Genomic DNA, 24,083 nt, shown 5'->3' with positions numbered 1-24,083 from the left:
TACCCTATAAAATGGCATGTATGAATGCAGATGAAATGGCAAAGCTTGTCATTGAGACTGATAATGATGACAAGGATTATTACATAGATTTATGTTCACCGAACTGCCAGCAGATCATTTGTTGTGTTATCTGGCATGGCAGCATGTTCTGTTTACAATACAGTAGCATAATCTTTTCTATGAGAATACTCGTAGTGGCAGAATCTGGTACACCCAGCACTACGAGTATACTCGTAGTTGGCAATCGACGTGTTAAAATCATTATTTTATTTAAATTGAGTATACACATGAACACTGTATTCCCTGCTTGTCGTAAAAGGCGACAAAAAGGGTTGGTGGCAGGAAGGGCATCCGGCCGTAAAACATTGCTTCAAAAAGGGGACCAAAAAACAACAACAACCACGGTCCCTGAAAAAGGCCAACCCCCGCTTTGCGGGGAAAAATGGCCTCTAAAGGTGGTTTTTATACACATTAACACTGTGTGGGGTATTGTGTTCTATGAACTCCCTGGTTGTTTTAGCAGTGGCTACAGAGTGTATTAGGAAGAGGAACATAATGAGAAAAAAAATGGGGAGTCAAAAGGAGGAGCCTTTGCCAAGCTTATCAATGCACCTTCCACTGTGCATTTTGGGAGTTGGTTGGAGGGGTTTTTCATGTTTGTAGATTTTAAAGAATTCGAATGAAAAGTAGAAGCAACAATTAAAGTATGAACTGCACATTTCAACATTGTCCTCTTTGGTAGCAAAATTGAAGAAATAGCCACCAATCATTTTGAATCCTACTACGTGGCCATTTTGCTAACATAAGTGGCACTCTCTCTTAGCAATTGGCTCGTTTACTGCTCGCCAAGCACCTCTTTTGATAGCTTGCTCCGAATGGCAAGAGGTTTGCAAAGTGGTTGATATGGAACGGCTAGCTTGGCAAGCGATAGCAGAACATGCCTCAGCTATCGACCAAACTATGGTACAAAGTTTTGGTGACAAGGTTTGCATTGTGGTTGTTGCCAAATACTTTACAAACAAACAAGTAAGACAAGTCAAAAGTGAGAAGAAGGTGTGTAAGGAGATCTATATCGATTACATTTTGGGAACATTGCCATTCAAGATAATTGTATGATTTTTGTGATTGAATTGCTCGTTGTAATGGAATTGTATGTTGGAAACTGATCACAGCGGAATTGCAATAATGAACAAAAAAAAATCCCCTGATTGCTTTTGGTAGTCTGTCTTTTTCCAAGTTCGTTGCAGAAAAGCTTTTTGACAACTTGTCTTAAAGTTGTTCAAAGGCCTTTGACACCACCGACTTCATCACTGTTAGTGGCTTTAATGACAATGTTGAGGGTATTTTAAGATTAAATGCACTCTCTTAAATTGAAATTCTTTGGGCATGGTTTGTAATTCGTGGATTACTTTTTGTATTCGCACGCTGGTATTTTGTAGTTCATCGGGTCATTGTGTATCTTCAATGGCTGGTAGGATAGCCTAGAGGTATGCGCACTCGCTCCTCAGCTGTCTTGCCTGGGTTAGAACCCCGACGCACATGTAAACTGTTGCCTTGGTGTTTCGCATGCAGGCCGAGGCATCAACGTGTGCGCCGTCCATTGGATGGACGTTGAGCCAGGTGTCACGTCTGCCAGCAATGGTCGTTGGTGGATGTTAGAGATCCCACAGTGTCTTTCGCAAAGAATAGGCGAGTTATCACCGGCACCCTAAACAAATTACTAATTTTTGTCTTGCGGGTAGGATTATTGCAGGGAGCGAGTGGTCTGGCCAGGTTACACAGCTTGCTATCTCAGAGTGTGGTTGTTGTCTGATCAGCAGCTTCTCCACTGTAAAGAAATTCACACCACAGGATTGTCCACATGTCACATGTGATTGGCCATCTTTGGATAAGAAGAGAAACCCTGATTTGATTATTGAAGCAGCATATACAAAAATTCCATTTGTGATATCTGTACTGGAAATTTTGAATCAATTGAGCTGTATTACAAGCTCTTTTTAACCCTGAGTGTGTGTGTGTGTGTGTGTGTGTGTGTGTGTGTGTGTGTGTGTGTGTGTGTGTGTGTGTGTGTGTGTGTGTGTGTAAGTATATGCTTAAGTGTCCGTGTAAGTTTACGTGTAGGTTGGTAGCTGGAAGGCAGGTGTCCCCTGTGTCAATCTTAATAATGTGTGGCTTTGGTTAGAAGTGATTACCTTGAATTATTTATCTGTGAGTTGCTATAAAAGGCTCCCACAGCTTATGCCATTTTGCTGTTCCCACAGCTTGTGCCATCCCATGGTGAGGGCAATGCTCCTGCCAGCTGTACAGCAGTACCGTTTGGCTCTACGACACCGCAACCTAATCCAGCCTTTTTAAGTGGGATTCAAGAAGTGCAATGTTTTGTCCTTCCGAGTTCACCTTACAGTAGCCCTCTTGTTCAGATGACAACTGACAAATGCACGGGAATTGAAGCCCAGCCACAGAACATGGGTGCCATGAGGATGGCAGAACAGGCAGGAGAAAGCTTAGGTATGGTACCTACAGTTGGGCTACATTCTCAAGATTATCTGCAGCCTCTTGAGCGCCCTTTGTCTCAACCCTTGCAGGTGACTGAGGTAAAGGCATCACACACCTCGTTTATTTATTTTTTAAAGTAATTTGCTGCTCATCTTTCTCATTAATTAAGGGCAAATCACAACTTGTTACAATTTGTCGTTCGTGCTTAAAGGAAAATCTGAAGTCAAATTTCAAAAACGGATTAATTACCTCCGCCACCGAACAGCGGTTACGTTTTCACCCCTGTCTGCTTGTTTATTTGTTTGGCTGTCTTTGAGCAAGATATCTCAAAAAGTTATGAACGGATTCAGACGAAACTTGGTGGTCGGGGTGGGTGTGCGACAAGGACGAATTGATTAGATTTTGGTGAAGGTCCAAATCCGGATCCGGATGTGATAATTTTAAGTGATTCTTCACCATGGAAGGATGGGGCCAAAAACGATAAATAGCACGATATCTCAAAAAGTTGTTGACGAATTCGGACGAAACTTGGTGGATCAGTTGGGTCGGTGACGAGAACAAGCCAACAAAATTATGGTTCAGGTCCGAATCCAGATCCGCCTTATCAGTGGGATACAAAAGGTAAACTGTTCATCTTGGCAGAGGTATGCGCTATGCTGAGTGCCGTTCTATGTATAAGATGTGATCATAATGAAATGTTTCATTTCACAGGTTTTTAACATTATCTAAGATTCGTAGTGGAGCTGCAATATATGGAAAAATTAATTGCACCATGAAGCATGTATATGCAGTTTGTGAAACATACATTTTACATCATAATTTCAGAGCCAATCAGAGACGGGTAAAGGCAACACTTGGCTGCCTCCACAGAATTAATTGGGGAAAAAGTAGATTTACTGCTTTGTGGTGCTGTTTTTTTTTTACTTCATTTAATTTTCACATAAGAATGTTAAGTGGAAAATGCCATAATGATCAGGTCTAATAATTCCCAGTTTTAATGTTCACATTAGGTGAGTTGATAATAAAATTCAGTAATCTCTAATAATGTTGCACACTCTCTAAATATGTTATTCCCCATGGAGAGTTCTTTACAATGAGCCATGTCTCAATTGTTTCTATGCAGCGCTTTCAGAGAAAAAGAGGTGCAATTTTTTCAGTTTTTCCAAAATTGCGCCCTTACCACGTGACATTTGACGTCATAATTATCATTAAAAATTCTACAGGAGGAGGTGCACCAATGGTGAAAGTTTCCTGGCAATCGGACCAACGGTTGCAGAGAAAATCATATTTATTTATTCTGTATGGACAAACAAACAAATGAAAAATCACTCATAGAGCGACACTTGGCAAAATAGAACAAAGTAGAATGGCATTTTGACCTCAAAAATAATTAGTGGTTGAATTCAGTGACCTGATATGCAAATAGTCTTCAAAGTTTAAGTCAATCGAATGAAAATTGACAATTTTAGAAATTTGGCCTATGTTGACCTTTTGGCCTATGTTGACCTCAAAAATAGTTGTCGGGTAGTTTCAGTAAGCTGATATGCAAATCCTATTCAGGTTTCAAGTCAATTGGATGAAAATTGAGGATTTTATAAATCTAAGATTGTTGACCTTTGGCCTATGTTGACCTTTTGGCCTATGCTGATCTCAAAAATAGTTGGTGGTTGAATTCAGTTCGCTGATATGAAAATCCTATTCAAATTTCAAGTCATTCGGATGAAAATTGAGGATTTTAGAAATTTGAAAAATAGTGGTTGACCTTTGGCCTATGTTGACCTTGTGACCAATGTTGATCTCAAAAATAGTTGGTGGTTGAATTCAGTTAGCTTTTATGTTAATCCTATTCGAATTTCAAGTCAATCGGATGAAAATTGAGGATTTTAGAAAATCGAAGAAAGTGGTTGACCTTTGGCCTATGTTGACCTTTTGACCTGAAAAATATGTAGGATTTTGTCGGATCACGAACTACCATTTGGTGAAGTTTCGTGAAGTTGTTTGAAATTGTGACCTGTACGCAAGTATAAGTAAGCAAACAGACAAACAAACACACACAAACCGGAGTGATCAACATACTTGTCAACAATTTTTTTTTTTTGCCAAGTAACAAACAAGAAGACGTCATGCGGAGCACGATACTTGCAAAATTCGCCCCCCTACCCCCAAGAAAAAAGATTCCATTGATACAGCAAATTGTCCATTTCATCAAGATTAAAATTGACAATCTTGATCAAAGTTCGGGTCAACAGGAAGAAAAGTGACGATTTTTCAGATGAAAAATAATTTTGGAAGGTTGACCTTGAGTTGACCTTTGACATTTTGACCTCAAAAATAGTTGTTTCCCCTATTTAGTGACAATGTGCAAATGCTGTTCAATTTTCAAGTCAATTCGATGAAAATTGAGGATTTTAGAAATATGGCCTATGTTGACCTTTTGGCCTATGTTGATCTCAAAAATACTTGGTGGTTGAATTCAGTGACCAGATATGCAAGTCCTCTTCAAATTTCAAGTCAATCGGATGAAAATTGAGGATTTTAGAAATTTGGCCTATGTTGACCTTTTGGCCTATGTTGACCTCAAATATACTTGGTGGTTGAATTCAGTGACCAGATATGCAAGTCCTCTTCAAATTTCAAGTCAATTGGATGAAAATTGAGGATTTTAGAAATTTGGCCTATGTTGACCTTTTGGCCTATGTTGACCTCAAATATACTTAGTGGTTGAATTCAGTGACCAGATATGCAAGTCCTCTTCAAATTTCAAGTCAATTGGATGAAAATTGAGGATTTTAGAAATTTGGCCTATGTTGACCTTTTGGCCTATGTTGACCTCAAATATACTTAGTGGTTGAATTCAGTAACCAGATATGCAAGTCCTCTTCAAATCTCAAGTCAATCGGATGAAAATTGAGGATTTTAGAAATTTGGCAAAGTTGGTGACCTTTTGACCTTTTGACCCCAAAAACAATAGGCTTCTCAATTGGGACGACCTATACAACTTGGTGAAGTTTCATGACGATCGGTTTGGAATTGTAACCTGCAGGCCGGTAACAAACAAACAGATAAACAAACAGACAAACAGACAAACACACAGACAGAACCACAAACGCAACCGACCAATATACTGTACTTGAAAAATCTTCGATTTTGCAAGTAACAAACTGACAGACAGCCTAACGGATTCAAATACAATACCCTCTCCTCTGGCGAGTGTAATAAAACAAATCTATGAATGCTTAAACTTAAAGTCTCATAATAAAATACGCAATTTTGTGTCTGTATGTCTGACATTTGGTGTCTGTATACATTCGGTCATAACTTATCCCATCTCAACGAAACTTGACAGGAGGATTTAGGGTCACATGCTGGAGGTTGTGGTGACTAAATCTGTCCCCACCTTCCCCCTCCCCCCCCACCCCCCCCCCCCCCCCAAGGGGGTTGACCTCATTGGGCAAAATCCGTGTTAAGGTGTATATCCATGTTAACATAGCTAATAGTTGCATATTTTCAAAGCTGCTTCTCGGCGTCTTCAACATTTACCTTCTACACTTCTAGGCTTCTAGGCGTTATTAAGCTAATAAAAAAGCAATAACAACACTATTGATAATAGCATAATATTAATGTTATTGCAAAACAATATAAATTCTAATAATATCTTGTGACAAGAGCTTGTCACAGGTCTACAAGAGCTTCACATTGCTGTTGTTGCTATTGTTGTTGTTGTTGTTTGGGTTCTTGGTGGGGTCGATTTTTGAAATGTGCACCCATTGGTTTGACAGCTGCCCGACCACACCCACAGCTGTCACTTGACACCACCCACCATAGCACATAGACGAAATGATATGGCTGTCATCTTGGGTTTATGGTGGGCCTAACACATTAGGCCTGTGGGCCTCTGCTGATTATACACTGCTCGGGATTGTTGTGTCATATTTCCATTGGCTTTTTTGGGTCAAGTGAAACTCACGATGAGGTACCCCGAAAAATCTTATCATATGTCAAATAATAGTAAAGTTTAACCAAACCCGTCAGAACAAATGGTACATCAAAATGCACGGTAATCAAGCATTACTTTAAATAATCAAGCGTTATGTTATGCAAATTACTAAAGCGAATAGTATTCTATAATTTTTGAATGGCCCCATATTGGGGTTAAGCAATCCGTGACTGTGATGAATCAGCTCGTTCCGATATAACTGTGGGAATGGGGACATGGCGAAGCGGTGTTGAGTTAATCTTTTAACAACACATTAAATGTGTGTTTTCCAATCACGCTGTTCATTTTTTAAGAGTGCTTTGAATGTGTGTTTCTCATTCGGCCCGTTACCAGATTTTGTCACAGGTTGTGACCACTGTGCGGTCATTCTTGTTCCTCCTTGGACAAACACCGTGGTAACGTGAATAAATAGCTTATTGTGGCATATCGAGGGGCAAGCCTACCAGAAGTAAAAAAAAATTATAAACCACAAACTCCTATGATTACCTTTTGAAACAATCGCTACTACTGAATGAATGAATGAATGAATGATCGTTTTAAGGCCATTTTCCCCACTGGAGCGGGGGTTAGCCTTGCGGGCCCCATGACAATCATGGTTCCCTGTCTTAAGGCCTTCCTGACCTTCCTGACGCCGACCCTTTTTGCCGCCTTTAACGACAAGCAGGGAATTACCAGTGAACTGGTCCTCAATTAGCCGACCTCGGAAGGATGACAGGCTGAGTCAACCCCCCTGGCGTTAATTCAGCGATCAACCGGGATTCGAACCCAGGATCCTAGGATCCCAAGCCGGCACCCTAACCGCTAAGCCAACACCAGGCTCGCTACTACTGGTTAACACTAAACTGAAAAACAGGAGACCCAAGTTCAGTTACGATGGAGGAAGCTAGATATTGCCAAGCCAGCCATTCCTTAGCAACGGTTTCAAATGGAGTGCTTGCTTGAACACCTAAGCCAGTTGGCAAATACTATATTCTACAAGAAACGTTGTAACTGAATACACCCCTGACATTCTTGAGGTCCACGCCTAGATATACTGTCATCTATATACCCCAGAGAGAATAATAACATGACCCTTTCTGCTGCTTCCATGTAGATTGGTTGTACTAGTTGTACAAAACCTCAAATGTACCTGGAACACTGAATAAAACTGTGTTAATGTAAGCAATGTGTATAACAACTACATTGCTACTGTTGCCGATCGTTATATTGTACACCACTCCTTTCCTATGCCATCTCCAGGCGCTGCATAACATCATTTTCAGGCACCGAAGGGAGCCCGGCAATGACGCGCGCTGAAAGAGAGTACTCAGTTTTCACTCCGGTTTCTTGTTGTACATCGCTCCTTTCCTATGCCATCTCCAGGCGATGCATAACGTCATTGCCGGGCACTGAAGGGGGCTCGGCAATGACGCATGCTGAAAGGGAGTACTCAGTTTTCACTCTGGTTGTTTGTTTGTTTTCTTGTTTGTTTTCTTGTTTGTGACTTGCAAAATCGAAGATTTTATAAGTATATTGGTCGGCTGCGTTTGTGGTTCTGTCTGTCTGTCTGTTTGTCTGTTTGTCACCGGCCTACAGGTCACAATTCAAAACCGACCGTCACGAAACTTCACCAAGTTGTATAGGTCGTCCCAATTGAGATGCCTATTGATTTTGAGGTCAAAAGGTCAAAGGTCAACTCAAGGTCAAACTTCCACAATCATCACTTCACATCTGAAAAACCATCAATTTTCATCTGATTTACTTTAAAATTGAACATTTGCATATTGCCTCACTGAATTGAGAAACTAACTATTTTTGAGGTCAAAAGGTCAACTGAAGGTCAAACTTCCAAAATCATAAATTTTCATCTGAAAAAACTGTCAATTTTCATCTGATCGACTTGGAAATTGAACAGCATTTGCAAATTGTGTCACTAAATAGGAAAACCAACTATTTTTGAGGTCAAAAGGTCAAAGGTCAACTCTAGGTCAAACTTCCAAAATCATTCATTTTCATCTGAAAATCCATCAATTTTCATCCGATTGACTTGAAATTAGAACAGCATTTGTGTATTGCCTCACTGAATTGGGAAACCAACTATTTTTGAGGTCAAAAGGTCACAGGTCAACTCAAGGTCAAACTTCTAAAATCATCATTTTTCATCTGAAAAATCGTCACTTTTCATCCTGTTGCCCCGAGCTTTGATCAAGATCGTAAATTTTAATCTTCATGAAATGGACAATTTGCTGTATCAATGGAAACTTTGGGGGGGGGGGGGGGATTTTGCAACTATCGTGCTCGGCATGACGTCTTCTTGTTTTCTTGTTTGTTTTCTTGTTTTCTTGTTTGTTTTCTTGTTTTCTTGTTTATTTGTCCGGGCGATATCTAAGCCATCATTTGAGCTAGGAAGCTGAAATTTGTGCACAATAGTGAGTAAGTACTTTGTCAAAAACTGTATTTTTTTGTATTTTGATTAATCAATTAATTGACGAGTTACTTTGATTATTATTGATTACTTAAGTACTTATATATTTCCTTTCTCTTATGGACATTATCTCAGGCATCTTTTGAGTTAGGAAGCTGATATTTGGACATGCCAATGACCAAGTGATTTGGCTGTAAAGGGTATTTTTGATTTGTCAATTAATTATTTAATTATTCGATTAATGATTCAATTCATCAATTTTTTTAAAGTTACAGATTCGGATGAAATGATGGTGGTTTATGTATTATATTGGCCAATTGATTAATTATTTACTTTTTTATGATTACTATTTCTTTATTTTCATTATTAATCATTTATATATTTTCTTTCTCATCTGGGCAATATCTCAGGCACCTTTTGAGCTGGGAAGCTGATATTTGGACATGACAATGACCAAGTGATTTGGCTGTAAATGGTATTTTTGATGTATTGATTAATTAATTAATCGATTAATTATTTAATTATTCGATGAATGACTTAATTATTTTTTTAAGTTACAGATTCGGATGAAATGATGGTGGTTTATGTATTCTATTAGCCAATTGATTGACTATTTAATTTTTTTATGATTATTATTTATTTATTTTCATTATTAATCATTTATTTATTTTCTTTATCATCTGGGCAATATCTCAGGCACCTTTTGAGCTAGGACGCTGATATTTAGACATGACAGTGATGAAGTGATGTGGCTATGAAGGATATTTTTTATTTATTGATAAATCAATTCATTATTTAATTTTCGATTAAGTATTTAAATTAATTTTCAAACAGTTACAGCTTCAGATGAAACACTGGTGGTTTTGGTATGCTATTATCCAATTGATTAAGAAATTATTTTATGATTATCGTTTATTGATTTTAATTATGCAATTAATCAATCAATTATTGAATGCCTCTCCCTCCCAATACCATCTCTATGTGCTGCATGGCGGTATCGCCGGGCGCCAGAGGTGCCCCGGCAGTGATGCGCTGTGCTGGAGGATGTTATTTATTTATTTAGCATGGGGGCGGTGTACTTTGAATGTGTCTGTACTTACTCGTTTGATTTACTTGAAAGTTGAAGAGGACTTGCATATCTGGTCACTGAATATCTGGCCACCAAGTATTTTTGAGGTCAACATAGGCCAAAAGGTCAACATAGGCCAAGTTTCAAAAATCCTCAATTTTCATCCGATTGACTTGAAAATTGAACAGCATTTGCACATTGAGTCACTATATAGGGAAACTAACTATTTTTGAGGTCAAAAGGTCAAAGGTCAACTCAAGGTCAACCTTCCAAAATCATTTTTCATCTGAAAAATCGTTACTTTTCTTCCTATTGACCCGAGCTTTGATCAAGATTGTCAATTTTAATCTTGATGAAATGGACAATTTGCTGTATCAATGGAATTATTTTTTCTTGGGTGGGGATTTTGCAAGTATCGTGCTCCGCATGAAGTCTTCTTGTTTATTTATCGAGAATCCAAAGCTTTGTGATCATCAAAGCTTGGTAATAACCACCCAAAAACAATTGTATCATTGGAGGTATGCAGCACATGGCTGATGGTAACAACATTGATTGCCCCTGATTCCTTAATATCTCTCCCTTGTTACTCGCTCCTCCGGTGTGATAGACCTGAGCCTCGTCCTGGAGGTGGGGTTGCTATCTCTATCAAAACCTCTCTTCCTCACTCTCCCTGCACTGCCCTCTCTCCACCTCATCCCCAGGAGTACCTCTGGCTACGGCTTCCCCTTCGCTCCCACCTTTTGTTCATATATGTGTTGTACCGTCCACAAAACAGTGATGACTCCATCTACATCTCGCTGTCTGATAACATGGACCAACTTCTATCTACGCATCCCAACTCTCTCTTCCTCATATGTGGCGAATTCAACTGTCATCATGCCAGCTGTCTGGGTGTGGGTACCTCCCACACCAGCCATGTCACCTCAGCAAAGGACTTCTGCGACCAACTGCGACTGACACAATCTGTCAATTTCTCAACCTGGATCTCAGTCAATGGAGCATCTTCTCTTCCAGACTTGGTTATGACAAACTTCCCTGCAAATGTCAGCTGCTCTTCTTCTGCTCCAGTCGGGTAATCTGACCATATGCTTGTTAAAGTGGACATCTCTCTGGCCATTCTCAGAGAGCCTCCTCAGCGTCGACGAGTCTGGCATTTCACTCAGGCCAACTGGCATGGTCTTCAAGCAGCCATCAATCATCTGGACTGGTCTCCCATCTCTACTGCCTCTGACATCAACTCATCCTGGGAATTCTTCCAAAGTAAATTGCTCTCTCTCTCTCTCTCATGCACAGATTTATCCCATCTCGTCTTCAGTTGTCATACCCTTCCTCACGTCCATGGTACACGGAATCTTGTGGTGAGGCAGTTGCCCTGAAACAACTTGCCTTCGCCTCCTGGAAGGCAAATCCAATGGAAGGCAATCTCATTTCCTTTCACAAATACTCGTTTTGGACATCGGGTCATTTTGAATCGGTATCCCAGTCACTTTGGATAAGGGTAGAGCTGGCCTCCCTACTCAATGTCAACTCATGCGACTACTTTCTATGGGGATATCTGAAAGACTGATGCTCTGGAAATAATCCCACACTATTGACGAACTGAAAAACGCAATTACTGATGCTGTGCGGAGCATAACTCCGCAAAGGTGATCCCGGGGGAGGAGGCTGTTTCACAGCACCACTTGGTTGTCTGCGACATAAGGGTGAAAGGTGCGAGGAGAGCTCGGCGGGTGAAGTACCAACCGAGAATGAAGGTGTGGAGGTTGAAAGAGGTGACAGTGAGGGAGGCATTAAAAGAGAGGCTGAGTATGGTAGAGGATGATGTGGTTGAGCTTGAAAGTGGTTGGAAGTCAATGAAAGATAGTCTGTTGGGAGTCGTTGGTGAGGTATGTGGATGGACAAAAGGACCACCGAGGCACCCGGAAACATGGTGGTGGGATGATGAAGTTGGAAAGAGGATTGACGAGAAGAGGAAGAAGTTCAAGGAGTCGCAGAAGGCGAAGGGTAAGGGGGCAGAAGAGGCAGAACATGAAAGTTATAAGGCAGCCAAGTAGGCTGCAAAGAAAGAGGTAGCAAAGGCGCAGGAGGCATGTAGGAAAATATTTGGAGAACCCTTGGATTCGGAAGAGGGTCAGAGAGTGGTATTCAGGATTGCAAAGCAGATAGCGAAAGAGAGATGTGATGTGATGGGGGTGAGTTGCTTGAAGGATGAAGTGGGCCAAATTGTTGTGGACCCAGATGGAATTAAAGGAAGATGGAAGAGATATATGGAAATGCTGTTGAATGCAAAGAATGAATGGGATGGCAAGTTATAGAGTAACACAGTTTTAGCACCGACAGAGAATATAACTGAGAAGGAAGTTGAGGAAGTGATAAAAGCAATGAAGAGTAGAAAAGCGGGAGGGCCGACGGGAGTTGTGGGAGATATGTTGAAGGCAGCAGGAAGTTGGGGTGTGAAGAAAATGACAGATCTGTAATCTGGTGGTGAAAGAAGGCCGCATTCCAGTGGATTGGGAACTGAGTACCCTCGTCCCTCTATACAAGGTGAAAGGTGACCCTCTGGACTGTGGCTTGTATCGAGCGATAAAGTTATTAGTGCATGGAATGAAGGTATTGGAAAGGGTGTTGGAGAGGAGGATAAGGAAGAAAGTGAAGATCGACGAAATGCAGTTTGGATTTATGCCAGGAAGAGGAACGACAGACGCGCTTCTTATTGTAAGGCAGTTGCAGGAGAAGTACATGGAGAAGAGGAAGAATTTGTTTATTGGGTTTGTTGATCTGGAGAAAGCATTCGATGAGGGTTCCACGCGAAGTAGTGACATGGGCATTGAGGAAGTTAGGAGTGGAGGAATGGTTGATCAGAGTAGTGATGGCAATGTACGAAAGAGTGCGCACAGCTGTAAGGACGAAGGACGGGAACAGTGGTGAGTTTGAGGTGAAGGTGGGAGTGCACCAGGGGTCGGTACTAAGTCCACTACTATGTGTAGCTGTGATGGAGGTGCTGGCTCGGAACGTAAAGGAGGGTTTGCCGTGGGAATTGTTGGAAGCAGATGATCTGATGTTGATTGCAGAAAGTATGGATGGACTGAAGGAGAAGATGAACAAGTAGAAGGAATGTATCGAGACAAAAGGTCTGAAGGTGAATATCAGAAAGACGAAGGTGATGACAAGTGGTAAAGCATGTGGTGAGGTGGAAAGAACTGGGAAGTGGCCGTGTGCTGTGTGCAGGAAGGGTGTCGGAGTGAACTCCATTCAATGTACAATGTACACTGAGTGGGTTCATCAAAAATGTCGTGGTTTGAGAGGGTCATTAACCAGTGTGGCAACTACATTCAAGTGTAAGGTGTGCACAGAGGCAGCTGCAGATGGAGGAAATCTTGAGTTGGATCTTGGAGACGGCATGAAGCTGGAAGGTGTGAAAACTTTTTGCTACCTCGGAGACATGCTGAATAGAGAAGGTGGATCAGACTCGGCAACGGTTGCTGGAGTGAGATGTGCATGGAAGGAGTTTCGGGAACTGAGTGGCGTGCTGACGAGGAGGTCGAGAGGGGCTGACGAGGAGCTGACGAGAACGACCAGTGTCGTTGAAGGTGAAGGGAAAGGTGTATGCTGCATGTGTGAGAAGTGTTATGATTTATGGGAGCGAGACATGGGTAATGAACATAGAGCAGCAACCAAGGCTGGAAAGGGTGGAAATGCGAATGGTTCGGTGGATGTGTGGAGTATCGTTGAAAGAGAGGAAGACAAATGATGAATTGTGAAAGATGATGGGAATAGAGCCTGTGATGGATGCAGTGAAGAGAGACATGTTGAGATGGTTGGATCATGTGTTGAGGAAGGATGAAAGTGACTGGTTGAGAAGAGTGATGGAAATGAATGTTGAAGGAAGTAGAGGACGGGGAAGACCGAGAAAGACTTGGCTAAAGATGGTGGAAGAAGAAATGCGTGCAAGTGGGTTAACAAGGGGAGATGCAGAAAATAGGGCAAAATGGAGAAGATTGTCATGGGGACCGTAAGGCTAACTCCCGCTCTAGCAGGGAAAATGGCCTTAAAATGCCTGTTGAGTTGTGTGTCTCAAGAGTAAACTGTCCCAAACTTTGGAACTGTGTCCCAAACCCATCTCTCTTTGTACCCACTGTACCCAGTTGAACCCAGCTGCTCCTAGACTCTGTGTCCTTCTCTCCTGACAAGGTGGAGAAGTTTCTGTCAAACCTCGATTCTGATTCTGCAACTGGACCAGACGGCATCAGCCCACAGGTCCTAAAATCCTGCTCTGCCGCTCTTTCACACCCTCTCTCTGTTCTCTTCATCCTCTCTTTTGCTTAAGGTAATCTGCCATCACTTGGAAATCAGCCAACATTACCGCTTTACACAAAAAATGTGCAAAAACAGGTCCTTGCAACAACAGACCAATCAGCCTGCTCCCAATTATCAGCAAAGTCATGGAATCCATCATTGCTTCGGATATCAAATCCTTCCTCTTCTCCAATGGCTTGATCTCAGATCATCAATTTGGATTCAGACCAGGTCATTCTATTCTGGACATGCTGCTTCTGCTGTCTCGACAATGGATGGAGGTCTTCAATGTCAAACAGGAAATCAGAGCTGTCTCCCTTCACATATCACGTGCCTTTGATACGGTCTGGCACCCTGCTCTGCTCACCAAACTCTCCTCCTATGGTATCCATGAAAAAATCTCCACGCATGGCTTGCGGACTTCCTCACTGGTCATAGTCAACGTGTGGCTCTGAATGGATTTCTTTCATTTCCTCTTCCTGTTCAGGCTGGTGTTCCCCAAGGCAATGTTCTGGGCTCTGTGCTTTTTCTGGTCTTCATCAATGATCTCTCCGACTCTCTGGAAAACTCTCTATCTCTTTGCTGATAACTACACTCTCTGCCGCTCCATACCTCATCCCTCAGATCGGCAGTCTGCAGCCTCATCACTCTCTGTAGCCCTTGACAAAATCACAGACTGGTCAAACAAGTGGAACATGTCTTTCAATCCTGACAAATCTCACTCTCTTACTATGTCTCTCTGAAAAGACCGACTGGACAACTCTCCCATCTATTTTCTCAACAATCCTCTCCAAGAAGTTCTGTCACTCAAACCTTTGGGACTCACTATCTGCCATGATCTTTCCTGGGAAAACTACATTTCCAAGCTGGCCTCCAAAGCCAGTCGCCGACTGGGCATCCTCCATCATGCGAAGTCCTTCGTTGGCACACCTGATCTCCTCACCACATACAAGGGTTTCATGCGCAGCTCAATGGAATACTGTTCTCCCCTCTGGGCTGGTGCTCCTGCCTCACACCTAGCCCGGCGTCACGCTGTTGAAACCAAAGCTTTCAGAATCATTGGAATCTCCCGCGATGACGCTAACTCCGAGGGTCTTTTACTCACTCACTGCAGGCAGGTTGGTGGACTTTCTGTTTTCTCCCGACTCCTCTCCGTCCTAGCTCCCCTTCTCTTTCTGTGCTCTGTCCCCCAAATATTCCTGCAGGTTGCACAAGATCTGCCAGCAACCCTCTTATGGTTAAACTGCCAAAATCAAGACTCTTTGCTCACCTTCACTCTTTCATTCCTCTTTACTCCCACCTCTGGAACAAACTCCCTCACTCTCCTCAATCCCACTCCTCCCTCCAGGTCTTTTAAACAGCTGTTCACCATCATCTTTTATCTTCCCCCATCCAAAACTTTGATCTTTTCTACCCCTGTTAATTTCACTCAGGAAATTGAGCAGGAAATTGTAATGTTTAGATCAGGAATTTGTAAACAATAGCTCGCCTACTCTTCACAAAGCACACCCTGGGATCTTTAACATCCAACAACGAAGGCTGGCAGATGGGACACCCGTTTAACGCCCAACTGAGGGACGGCACACACATTGATGAATCGCTCTGCCTGTGAAACACCAACCGGTATGACAGTTTATAGCTGAGTCTAGATTCAGACCGAGATTGAACAGCCCAGTGGTGTTTTACTTGATACAAAGACAGGAGTATTTTATTCACAGAGGAATTAATGAAATTCTTCCAGCATTAAGTCACCTTTTATTTCCGAGCAATTACTTGGTTTATTATGAGAATAACAAATAAATGGGTTGGCAGTCAAGGATAGCATGGTCATTGCAGGATTCCGAGCCAGTGTAAGGATCGTAATCCGAATGATGCTCTCCTACCACCCATTTTTGTCTTTGCACAGCGAGATGGTGGACAGAATGGAGTTCCAACTGTTTACCTACATTCATCCCAAGCACCGAGTGCCTTTCATGCTGCAGACATTGCAAATGCAAACTGCTCTTGCTTGACTGCTATCAGTGTGAGCCTATCCAAGTCTGACATTTCCACGCAGACCTCGGGGTCACTGCCTCCATTCGTTGTCCACACGGACCTAATCCAGAGCACCTCTCCTTGTGCCCTACAAGCTCAAGAAGAAGTAAGCTTTTTATTTGATAACATCATTGGTTGGGGTGCACTACTTCATGACCTCCAGAGCACCTCTCCTTGTACCTGGAAAAGTATTTGATGGTGATGAGTTTATCCTATTGTAATACATTTTGCTGTTCGCCATGAACCATTAAAAGGCAATGAACAGGTTGAGTACAGGAAGGAAACGGACTTTTGCACTGTAAATTTGGCTTTTTTATTTTTATGTATACAAAGTCAAGGCTCATGGAAGAGCTAGAACACAGACTTTTTCCTCTCCCCTCCCAAATGGTTTGGTATACAGGTAGTGGATAAAAAATGGAAACACCTGGGTAAATGAAGGACACCACGTATATTGAAAGCAACGACTTCCACACAGGTGTGGCCAATGTGTTAATGAAGCAAATAATATCCAAACATGCTTCGGGTAATGTATAAAGATGCTGCACAGGCCTGCTTGCCTATAATTATGGCTAACATTGCTGCAAGAGAAGACCTCAGTGACTTTGAAAGAGGGGTGATTGTTGAGTTGCGTTTGGCAGGAACTTCAGTGACAAAGATAGCTCCACTTGCTGATGTTTCATGAGCAATGGTGTCTAAGGTGATGTTGGCATGGAACACTGAGGGAAAGACGTCTTCAGAAAATGACAACAGTGGGCGGAAGCGCATACTCCAGGATCGTGATATCCGTTTATTAATTTGAAGTGCAAGGCAAAGCAGGCAAGCAACTGCAGATCAATTGACTGTAAATTTCAACCTGGGGTTTCATCAAAAAAGTTTTATCAAAAACCAGTTTCATCAAAAAACGGTCTGCCGAGAACTCCACACAGCAGGATACCATAGTCGGGTTACAGTGCACAAACCACTCATCACACCTGGAAATGCACACTTGTGAGTTCAGTGGTGCAAAGAGCACAGGCAATGGAGTACCGAACAGTGGAGAAACGTGATATGGTCAGATGAATCATCCTTCACCATGATCTCGACAAACATGTGTGCACGTGTGGCGCCAAGCTAAAGAACTCTCCAACCCTGAGTGCCTGGTTCCAACAGTGAAGGGTTCTGGTGGTTATTTAATGTTATGGGGCACATTTTCTTGGCATGGTTTGGGTGCAGTCATTCCCTTAGAAGGCAATGTCAATGCCAGTCACTAATTAATGGTACCGAGTGATCATCTTCACTCCATGTGTGCAGCATGTCTATCCTGCCAGGAGGTGTGTCTTCCAGGATGACAATCCCCCATCCACAGAGCATGTGTGGTCGCCCAATGGTTTGCTGAGCATGACACTGATGTCATCCATATGTCATGGCCTTCTCAGTCACCAGATCTGAACCCAATCAAGCATTTATGGGATATTCTGGAACGATGCCTGAGACAGTGTTTTCCACCTGCATCAAACAGGTGTGAGTTAATTGACTTTCTCTTGGAAGAATGGTGCCGCATCCCTTCTTCAGAATTCCTGATGCTGGTGGACTGCCACGGCACATCCAGGCCATACTGGCCGCATTTGGTGGCCCAACGCTCTATTAAGTGACATCACATGGGTGTTTCCATTTTGTTTTGTCCACGACTTGTATACAACTCCATGACTCCCCTCATTCGCTTCACTTCACTTCCTGTCCTCCTTTGCCCGCTATTATACACTCCCCCTTCTCAATTTTGATTTCACCCAATGTACACCCATTACCTTATGTGTATGTAATATATGAATTGCCTCTACACTACCTTACATATATTTGTTTTTCATAATTGTAACATTAATCATTTAATACAGTGAAGCACATCTTATGCAACAGTTAAGAATGACTTTATATGAAGGAGGTCCTGTAGTTTAAATTACAATATGCTTCACTATACATTGGGCATATAAGGCAGGTGATCGTATAAACTGTTGACTGCACAATGAGTTTTATTGAGATTTATTTACATGTTTTGGTTTAGACTATTCTCTCCTTGGGGACACCACAGGAATAAACTTTGTTTTTTTGTCTGTTATTATTTTAAAAAATTGTATTCCCCTGTTATCCTTCACACTGTTTCTGATTAATGATGTTCTTTGCTCATCTGAATGCATGTGCAGCTTAACTAGTCTGTCCTAGTGCTTGAAATGAGTGGGTTAGGCCTTGGTGCATTGCCATTTGATTCATATGGCTGTTTAGCTGGGCAGGTAATGACAAACCACCTAACGTATTGTCGCGTTCCCGGGGTGAACACCCCTGGGGACGGATTAGCCGAACGAGCTTTACACTCCGAGGCACTCGGTCAATGATGGCGGACCTTCCTTATACGCGCTGGGGAGAGCAGCGGGGGGTAGCGAAGCTCTTACATTTACGGACTCCACATAACGTCTTTCACCCTGCGATAATTAATTAAACCGACACGGAATTATAATGTAAAAATACCAGCTTTATTGAAAGAAATGCTGGTAACAAAAGAATGCATGGTAAACTAAAATTCCTAATCGAGGGATCCTCCACGCGGACATGTATACAACCCGAGGGGAAAAATAACTGGAAAATAATGCGTGTGTTTGTGTACTTAGATCTGAGCGGCTCTTTAACCCTGTCAGTCCGCGAACGGGTCCCGGAGGTCTGTGCGCGGAAAATGCACGCCCTGGTGCGAAGTCCGTGCGCGGTAAGCAGGCCTTAGTGCGACGCTCGTTCACTCCAGCCACGCTTGTCCTCGCCGTCTGCTCCAAACAGCACCGCGGTCTCTCCGGTTAAATCGGCACAGCCCTCAGCCGTCATGAAGCTACGGGCCAAGCACACCACAGTCCATGAGCCTCGACCTCACCTCCTCACGATCGTCGAAACCCAAAGCCAGGGATATAAAATGCCGACTCCAATGTCCCTGGCACAAGAGGAGTAAATGTCCACGTCTGCTCGCCACCAAAGCCAGGACCCAAGCGAGGTAATGAATCCAACTGTTCTTTTTCAATGTCCCTTGCGCAAGAGGATATATACTGCGTCTGCTCATAATGACTGTACCCACGCAAGAGGAAAACATGTCGGTACTCAAGTCTTTTGTTCTCAAAGCTCTTATGTCATCCAACAACCCCTGTGCGTGCTCCAATCAGCGAGTCGCTCTCATCGCTCGACCATACCGGACCAATCCCTGCTCTTCGGGGCATAGCCTCACTGACCTGCCTGCTTGATGTTGTGATGTGGCAGGTGGCGGCAGGTGGCGCCAGTGGTATTGTTCCAGTTACTTTTATTTCATGTTTATTTTAGGTGTGGAGTGCATGGCGGGTGTGGTGTGTGTCATAAGGAACAAGGGGAAAAGTACAGAGGCGATTACATACAGGGGATGAATTACCCTTAATCCCTAACTAATTAACATAATCCCACTCCTCGTCATGGGGACAAAGATACACTTACACGACATCCGGTCTAAACGGATCCCTACTTATGGTACATGGTGGTTCTTCTTCTTCACGACAGTCAGAGCACACTCCCTATACAATTCTACCTGGACTATGGTATTGCATTGCCTACCCCTACAGTATGCATTCCTTACCTTGAAACTGCTTTGGCAGACCCGACTCCAATGGAGAGGAAGGTTTTTTTTTAAATGCTTGAACTTGTTTCTCTATTCCATAGTTACAGCCGTATCAATGTTCCTAGACTTGGCTTGTTGTATTTGATGGCATTGCTAATTTATTATTCAATTATTTATTGTTTGTTTTGAGTTCCCATCTATGCACAGAGATCAGGATACTGATATCCAAAGTTGAAATCCCTTATGCTTTGTTGATTTGTGTCTCATCTTCTAATGGCTTTGTAACGTCCTCCTGCACGTACATGCTCATTTATCGGCCTTAAACGCCAGAAGAAACAAATTGTAGCATCTGTGAGAAGCTTACTTTTGTACACTTTTAATTTTTTCATTGACCTGGTACACTGTACGGTTCTGTTGGTGTAAATCAACAGCGAAATGTAACTTCCATAACCTCAAATGCATCATTTCATTCCTTCTTTTGTCATGCTGCAGATATCTCCAGGGCTTGTTGTCGGAGGTCAACAGTCACCCCAGCATGTTTCAATGAGTGTAAGGTGAGATTTTTAAAATCCTAATTGACAGCCCTATTTGACGCTGCACTTACGGACAATTCTCATTGCATTATGGTTGAGGGAAGGCTGGGAAAATAGCCAATATAAAATGTAATATAATGTTCTAGGGAATGTAGGCCACACAATCTTCGGGTATTGTAACATAATCTGTCCTGTCGAAGTGCCGCCTGATTTTTGGATTTGAAATTTATAAATCAAATGTTCTTGCAAGTGCAAGTAATCTCAATGTGTATTTACCTTTTTCTGATTTAATGTCCAGTGTGTATTTTCTATGTTGTATCACAGTGCCTAAGCTATTTGTTTGACGTGACATTTCCGCCATTGTTCTGCTTTGGTTACTGCTTGTTTATGCCAGGTTATCTTACACCTCACAGACATGGCAGGTCCACTCAAAAACTATTACAATTAAGCTTGCTTTGTGTGACCTTGGTGTTGTTGTTTGCTGTGTTCCATATTGTGGCCTAACAATAGCACAACACACCTACTTTTCCGGGAGGTCAGTTGCTGCTCTGGTTTTCACTGTTCACGTGGTCAAATGAATTGCCAAAAGACCAATTACCACCATATTTGATAATTATGGAATAAAAATGAGTACATGGAAATCACCACCGTATTTGTGGGACACAGACCCGCTACCCTTGTTGGTAAGCACAGTAGCGGACGACACGACGCCACTCCGTCCGTGAGCAAGAGTGAGGGCCGGACCAGGCGACACAGAAGGTACTCACGGCGCTCACGACAGGATAAGCACGTGAAGCCTCACGTCACCATGCTGAACATCACAGTAAGCACTCCCTCAATCGCTACCCTTTTGGCCGCTTATCAGCCATGGTCTTGATTTTTGTTTCATTAGCTCTTTTATGGCAAAAAATTATCTGCAGAAGAGTTGGTCGATTACCTCTGTCAATAAGAGAACGTTTTTAAAAAGTCGAAAGAGTTTCTCCGGCTAAATCCTGCATTGCCATCTTGGTCTTGTGCGCAGTATCGTAACTGAATGTTTGTTTCTGCCCTCAAAAGGTTTCCGATCAAGGTGACAAAGTGGTCGAGTGTCAAATGGAAACATACAACCACAAAACGGTGACATTCAAGTTTGACTTTGAATACGATGACTTGGAAGAAATAGCAGATTACATGGTAAACATTGCTATTTGAATAGTAACCTTCACTGGAATTGCAAACAAGGAGTTTGTTTTGTGCTAAATATTGAGTTTTTTAGGGGTGGGGGAGGGGAGTTGTACGGTGTTGACCTTGATTTGATGTTCCCTGTGTCTGCAGGTAACAAACAGCTTTATTTTGGACTCTGAGAAGGATACCTTTATTGAGCAGATAAAGGACATAATCGATAAAGTTGAAGAGTCTCATCAGATGGAGGAATCGAAGGCTGTCAATTCTTTTGAGGTGACCTTTGCTTATCCTAGATTTATCTCATGCATATCCATTGAAAAATATATGAAATGCTTCAAGGAAACCAAACTATCTTATGGCCAGGATCGGTTCTCTTGGTGGTGTATACAACACATTAAAATAATCATCCTTTGCTGGCTAGAACAGAGATTATAATGGTGCGTAGACGAGTTCCCAAACAACCATTGGTTATGCCGGCATTATTCCGTAACTTTTTTTTTTTTTTTTTTACATTTTCGTGCAGCATTCTCTGCTGAAGACTTCCTCTTTTGGCGAATCTGGTAAGTAAATGTGCTTCATGCGTTTGTTAATTTGTTGTCTATGCTTACATTAAGTCATTTACTTGTGGCTAGTTTAACTGGTGCTGGGGCATTCTGATGTCTGGCTTCTTCTTGATACACTATGTTCTGTCTTCAAGGTGAGGTCAGTAAGCGTGCGACGGTGATACGAACTGGCGCGAGGAAGTTCATTGTGAATCCAGTGCTGGAGATCCAAACCACAGATGTGGCACAAGTGCTGTCTCCAACTATGACTCTGTCCTGCAGTTGCAAAGGAGGCCCCTCTGGGCCAGAGGAACGCCGTGGTATGGAGCGTTCAACCACCCCACATCACATATGGAGTGGTGTGAATAAAGCAGGTTATGTTGTTATCAGTGTTTTGTTGGATAGGGGGAGTGGGTATGTGGCGTTAGGGGGAGGGGGGGCTGGGGAGGATGTTTGGGGTGGGGTATGAAAGAAGTTTAATGCAGAGTTTTGCTAACATCACATGATCTCCTTTGCAGAAGATACTTTTCAGGGAAACAAAAAAAGTTAACTAGAATGGCACTCAGTAGAGCACATACCTCCACCAGGCTCAACAGTTTACGTTTTGTATCCCACTGATAGTTTGAATCTGTATCCGAACCTGAAACAAAATCTCATAACTTGAACTTGTCACTTACCCAACTCATCCACCTAGTTTTTGAAACATGGTCTTGGCTCGTGGAAGAGCCAGGATACAGAACAGATCAGGGAATACAACATAACAAAGAGAACAGCATGATGTAGGGGAAATGCCAATAGCAGGGTGGAAGGATAAGGTAAGCAGAGATGGACAAACGAGGGATGCAGGTATCGATGAGGGTTAGGGGAGAACGCAAAGGTTGGACAAGCTGGATACATCATACATTTTTTGAGAGGGGTGACGGTGGCTTAACGGCTGTATAAAAGATCATGGCTTTCGATGGGGGGTGATGGTAGTGAACGTGAGATGGTGGTGAACAGTTTTCTTGAAGATCTTTGGTAATTTTTTTGGTATACAAGATCGAGGCTCGTGTAAGAGTTCATTAATCACAACAAAAAAAAACTGACACATAAAACATATGATAAAGGGAGCGGGAGACAAGATGGGGAGAGCGAGGGAAGCACACAAGTACAACAGTAGAGAACAGGGTCATCAGGGGATCTGTGGGAGGGAGAGGGCTTGGGGGGGAGGAGGCATAGGAAGGGGGTGGGGGTGGGAGAGGTATAAAACACATGGACACTGCTCGGACTTCCAGGAAAGAAGTCGGTATTTCAAAAAAGTGGATCTGCGGTGAATTAACGGGGGTAGAAAAGATCAAGGTTTTGGATGGGGGAAGATAAGACATGGTGATGAACAGCTGTTTTAAAGACCTGGAGGGAGGAGTGGGATTGAAGAGAGTGAGGGAGTTTGTTCCAGAGGTGGGAGAAAAGAGGAATGAAAGAGTGAAGGTGAATAGAGAGTCTTGATTTTGGCAGTTTAACCATAAGAGGGTTGCTGGCAGATCTTGTGTAGGAATATTTGGGGGGACAGAGCACAGACAGAGCTGGGGGAGCTAGGCCAGAGAGGAGTCGGTAGAAGACAGACCACCAACCTGCCTGTTGTGAAAGCTGCAGATGAAAGCCTTGTATGTGGTGAGAAGCACAGGTGTGCCAAGGAAGGACTTCGCACGACGGAGGATGCCCAGTCGGCGAGTGGCTTTGGAGGCCAGCTTGGAAATGTGGTTTTCCCAGGAAAGATCATGGCAGATTGTGAGACCTAAAAGCTTGAGTGACAGAACTTCTTGGAGAGGATAGTTGAGAAAGTAGATGGGAGGGTTGTCCAGTCGGTCTTTTCTGAGAGACATAGTAAGAGTGTGAGATTTATCAGGATTGAAAGACATGTTCCACTTGTTTGACCCGTCTGTGATTTTGTCCAGGTCTGCAGAGAGTGAGGAG

At 42.7% G+C, this 24,083-nt stretch overlaps 1 protein-coding gene across 3 annotated transcripts in view; it reads left to right on the top strand.

The window, feature by feature from the left end:
• Nucleotides 1-24,083, top strand: part of LOC137437255 (serine/threonine-protein kinase WNK2-like) — a 210,637-nt gene that overhangs the window by 98,936 nt on the left and 87,618 nt on the right. For all 3 annotated transcript variants that reach the window (XM_078766685.1, XM_078766684.1, XM_078766683.1), the window contains exons 11-18: nucleotides 2,262-2,594; nucleotides 16,169-16,402; nucleotides 20,384-20,445; nucleotides 21,091-21,247; nucleotides 21,481-21,597; nucleotides 21,739-21,861; nucleotides 22,112-22,148; nucleotides 22,286-22,450. In XM_078766685.1, the coding sequence (XP_078622811.1) occupies nucleotides 2,262-2,594; nucleotides 16,169-16,402; nucleotides 20,384-20,445; nucleotides 21,091-21,247; nucleotides 21,481-21,597; nucleotides 21,739-21,861; nucleotides 22,112-22,148; nucleotides 22,286-22,450 (1,228 nt within the window). The remainder of the gene's footprint in view (nucleotides 1-2,261; nucleotides 2,595-16,168; nucleotides 16,403-20,383; nucleotides 20,446-21,090; nucleotides 21,248-21,480; nucleotides 21,598-21,738; nucleotides 21,862-22,111; nucleotides 22,149-22,285; nucleotides 22,451-24,083) is intronic.

This window comes from Myxine glutinosa, chromosome 12 (assembly GCF_964187855.1).
Source record: "Myxine glutinosa chromosome 12, kmMyxGlut1.1, whole genome shotgun sequence".
NCBI classification, from domain to species: domain Eukaryota; kingdom Metazoa; phylum Chordata; class Myxini; order Myxiniformes; family Myxinidae; genus Myxine; species Myxine glutinosa.
This window is presented reverse-complemented; position numbering and strand designations above follow the sequence as displayed.